Below are 3,929 nucleotides of genomic sequence, written 5' to 3' on the forward strand. Positions count from 1 at the left end.
AAAGTCCATACTAAATACTTCTATTATTGGATATTTCTTGTATACAATTTGACACAAAGGGTAATTACTAAAGAGTAAAAAGTCACTCAACTCACGCACTACTCTATCATCCATTATCATCATCAGTGTCTACATAAACATATCCTCAACAAGGAAACAAACGTAAAAATCAAGTCAAATACAAAACAAATTAATAATATGAACATTTGATTGATGCACGTAACGACACACATTTAATTTTCAATGTGAAAGCATTGACAAAAATAAAAACCATACTGTTGCAATTAACATTTGCCCTTGTCTATGCTCGCTAATTCTTATGACAACACTCTGAAGAAAATCAATGACCTTTGATTAAGTTTGATGGAGATGCAGCACTTCACACACTTCCAACAAGAATGGACCCTCCCTCCGGTCTTCTTCGTAACGTTGAAATTTTGTATTTATTTCCCTCTTATGTAAATTGTAAACAAGCCCCACATATTTATAGCATCTAATATAACAGAGAGATGGTACAAAAATTTAACATCACAATACATGTTTGATCAAATTCAAAGGTGAGAGGATTTATTTACCTTCCAATCAGAACATTGGTGAATCCGAAGGGGAAGAATAATTCATCAAATTAAGAATGTTATTCCAATAATTCTTGTTCTCTTGGTACAAGTCACCGTTGTTACCACTACCAGCGTCACTACTACCAGCATTATTGTGACAATAATTAGACTCTCCACCGTCCTCGGGTGACAAACTCAGGTGGCCGCCAGAGTTAGTATTCAGCAAAAGATTGGTGAAACAACCCTCCTCAGCAACATGTGCGTGTTCATGTGCACTACTAGTACTAGAACCCCACGTGGTTGCCATGGTCATTGTCAACTCATGTAGACTAGACGTGAAAGGCATTGAGTTCTCCATGCCATCTTTGTACTCTCCCAAATGGGTGGAGCTTTCATGATAACCTAATTTGTTCCACTCTTGATCTCCCTCTTCCTTCACCGTCCTTCTCTCTGAAGAACCCACAAACTCAATCACAGTACTAGTAATATTATTAATTGGTGGCACATTGTTCTCAGATAAGGTAGACGTGGGGGACTCAAGGTCACTAACCCTAGTTGCATTAACAGTTATAGTAATAGTACTACCACCATTTTTCCAAGCATGATCAAGAGAAAGTGATGATGATGATGATGCAGAAGTGCCAATTAGGGTGTGGTGTAATGATGATGATGATGAGTGTGAAGAACTACGTAGTTTTGATTCTCTGGCCAATCTTGCTTCTGCTTCGAGCCTGGCACTCTCCCACTGAGCCATGTGGCTGATGTTGGCAGCAATCTTGGAAGGGCCCTCGGTGGAGAGAAGGGCATCGTTCTTGGGCTTGTGGGTCACAGGGTCAATGCCCATTTTGTCTAACCTTTTCTTAAGATGAGTGTTCCAGTAGTTCTTGATCTCATTATCTGTTCTCTTTGGCAAATGTGTAGCTATTGAAGACCACCTGAGTGCACACACAACACAATATAACGCTGACATGCCATACAAATCAATGAAAGACTTAGAATACATCCATAAACTACTTCTTGAATAATACAGTAATGATAAATATGGACATGCTATAGTGTAATATACTCCATTGACAAGGAACGTTACTAACATGCTCGCTAACTCATTGTAACATACTCTTTCATTAGTTTAAAATGGAAGGTCTTCTTATCCTTACTATATTAATTAAGAAATTAAAAAAATATATTAATATAAAAATATAAGAAAACGTTAATAAAAAAATATTTTACTTTTTTTCTGTCAATCTAATGCCACATGTCATTTCTTTTTATTTCTGTCATCTTTATCACATTATATATATATATTTTTTTAACAACCATCAGTCACATTATATTACCTAAAATATACATTTACACTTCTCTCCTTTTAGGTGTGTATTAGCACAAAATTACAACCTCTTTGGCCCTCCTGCCTCCAGCCGAAAATTATAAAGTACAGGGATGATGGAAAGAGCAAGTTAAATGATACAGCAAGAAGAGAAATTGGAGACAGAGGCTGTAGAGAGAAGTCGACGGAGAAGATCCATAGCGCTAGGTGTCCATGAATAATTTTGTGAATATTAAATTTATAAAATAAACCTATACTAAAATTATTTCATATTTTTATTGGTTAAAAAAATAGAAAGTACATGCGATATTTGTTTAATTAATATTATCTACTAATATAATGTAGCATTAAGAAAAATGTGTATGGCAGGTCCAAGTTAGAAATGAAATTTCATGGAGCATTGATATGATTTAGCTTGGCGGTGAGGAAGAAGATCCTTTTGTGGCGTTTAAGGACCATCTTGAATAAACTATTGCGTGTCAGGGAGTAAATTTATGAACATGTCAGAGAGCACAATTAAAGTTCTATGTGTTGGAAATGTGGTATAGTATATGTGGTTATAGAAATTGAGATGCCCTCGCATTTAAGACATTCTGCCCAGCAAGTGAGTTGGAAAAGCAAAGAAATAATAGCTCCTAGTTGCAAAATGACTGAAACTTATAGTAAGCGTTTGTGTAAGATGAACACCAATAAAATATGGAGCTGTCATACAATAGTAGCATAAATATATAGCAGTAATTTTAAAAAATGAAAATATTTGTACGGGAGTAAGGCAAAGATATCGCGCTTTCTCACTCAAAATAAATAAATCCTGCTGAGTTTTCATCAAATTAATCCTGTACTCATATATACTCATTAAAGAATTATACAAATTAAAAAAATTAAAATAATCAAATGAAACCCCAGTAAAATCCAAGCCCAAAAACCTGAACACTTGCTACATGTTAAAGAATTATTATAACCTACTACTCAACATATAAAATATAGACAGAAATTCTATGGTAACTGGGAAATTTAAGGGTTATAGTATTATTATGAGAAATTAGCTCTCCTTTTTTTTTTTTCTTTCTCCCTTGACATACCAAAACTACTAAAATTAAACTATCTGTACCAAAACTTTTAGATTTCTCTGAGTACTAATTGCAGCAACTCTAAAATTTACATAGCCTTGAAAAAGAAACCAAACCTGTTCCCTAATAGTGCATGGAGTTGAATGATGGTTTGCTCCTCTTGCATGCTGAACTTTCCCCTCTTAATATCAGGCCTTAGATAATTAGTCCATCTCAACCTGCAACTTTTGCCACACCTCTGAAGTCCTGAACACAATTATAGCCAGCAGCTTCACTTCATAAATTTTATTTTAATAGTAATAGTAATATATATATATATATATATATATATATATATATATATATATATATAAAGTCGGTTGGATGGTTAAAAGAGAAAAAAATGAGAGAAAGGTTAAGGGTTCAATCCTCTCTACTAACAAAATTAACATTCTAATAACTAATATTTATCAATAATAATAATAAAAAAAAGATTACCAGCTTTTGCTGGCAAAGCACGCCAGCTTCCATGGCCATGTTCTTCAATATAAGCCAAGAGCTTCTGATCTTCCTCTGGCGTCCACGGTCCCTTCTTTAAACCCACCTTGTCACAGCATGGTGATCTTCCCATTTTTGGAGAAAGTGGAAACAGTGATAAACACTGTGGTGACTTTTCTACTTCTTTATATAGCACAAGAGGAGTTAGAACATGAAAAGAGAGAGAGAGAGAGAGAGAGAAAGATAATAAACGATATTGAAGAAAGGTCAGCGGCATAAATGGGATAAGAAACTAACTTGAATGAAACAGACTATGTAATATGTATATGTGGATTATGATTACGATCGACGATAATGCCCTTGACATTACCTACAATTGAATGCTCTATGATGTAATATTTGTGAGTCTTTATGGAATGAGTTATGAAAATTGAGTGGTTCCGTTGTCTTTTCATAGTATATGGGGTAGAATTTTTAAACCTATTGACAGCTTTGAGC

At 34.5% G+C, this 3,929-nt stretch overlaps 1 protein-coding gene across 1 annotated transcript; it reads right to left on the bottom strand.

The window, feature by feature from the left end:
* On the bottom strand, positions 1–3,700 carry LOC114366974 (transcription factor MYB16-like). Its single transcript, XM_028324033.1, has 4 exons — positions 3,432–3,700; positions 3,071–3,200; positions 576–1,492; positions 1–493 (listed from the first exon to the last, which is right to left on the bottom strand). The coding sequence occupies exons 1-3, from the start codon at positions 3,562–3,564 to the stop codon at positions 583–585; spliced, it is 1,173 nt and encodes a 390-aa protein (XP_028179834.1). The 5' UTR covers positions 3,565–3,700; the 3' UTR covers positions 1–493; positions 576–582.
* Positions 3,701–3,929: the final 229 nt, after the last annotated feature.

This window comes from Glycine soja, chromosome 9 (assembly GCF_004193775.1).
Source record: "Glycine soja cultivar W05 chromosome 9, ASM419377v2, whole genome shotgun sequence".
In the NCBI taxonomy this organism is placed as follows: Eukaryota; Viridiplantae; Streptophyta; class Magnoliopsida; order Fabales; family Fabaceae; genus Glycine; species Glycine soja.

Excerpts from the sequence above, each read along its gene's own strand:
- LOC114366974 (XM_028324033.1), bottom strand. The coding sequence starts at position 3,564 with ATGGGAAGATCACCATGCTGTGACAAGGTGGGTTTAAAGAAGGGACCG. Across the intron at positions 3,201-3,431 it reads TGCTTTGCCAGCAAAAGCTG|GACTTCAGAGGTGTGGCAAA; the intron begins GTAATCTTTTTT and ends AATTGTGTTCAG. Across the intron at positions 1,493-3,070 it reads CATGCACTATTAGGGAACAG|GTGGTCTTCAATAGCTACAC; the intron begins GTTTGGTTTCTT and ends GTGTGCACTCAG.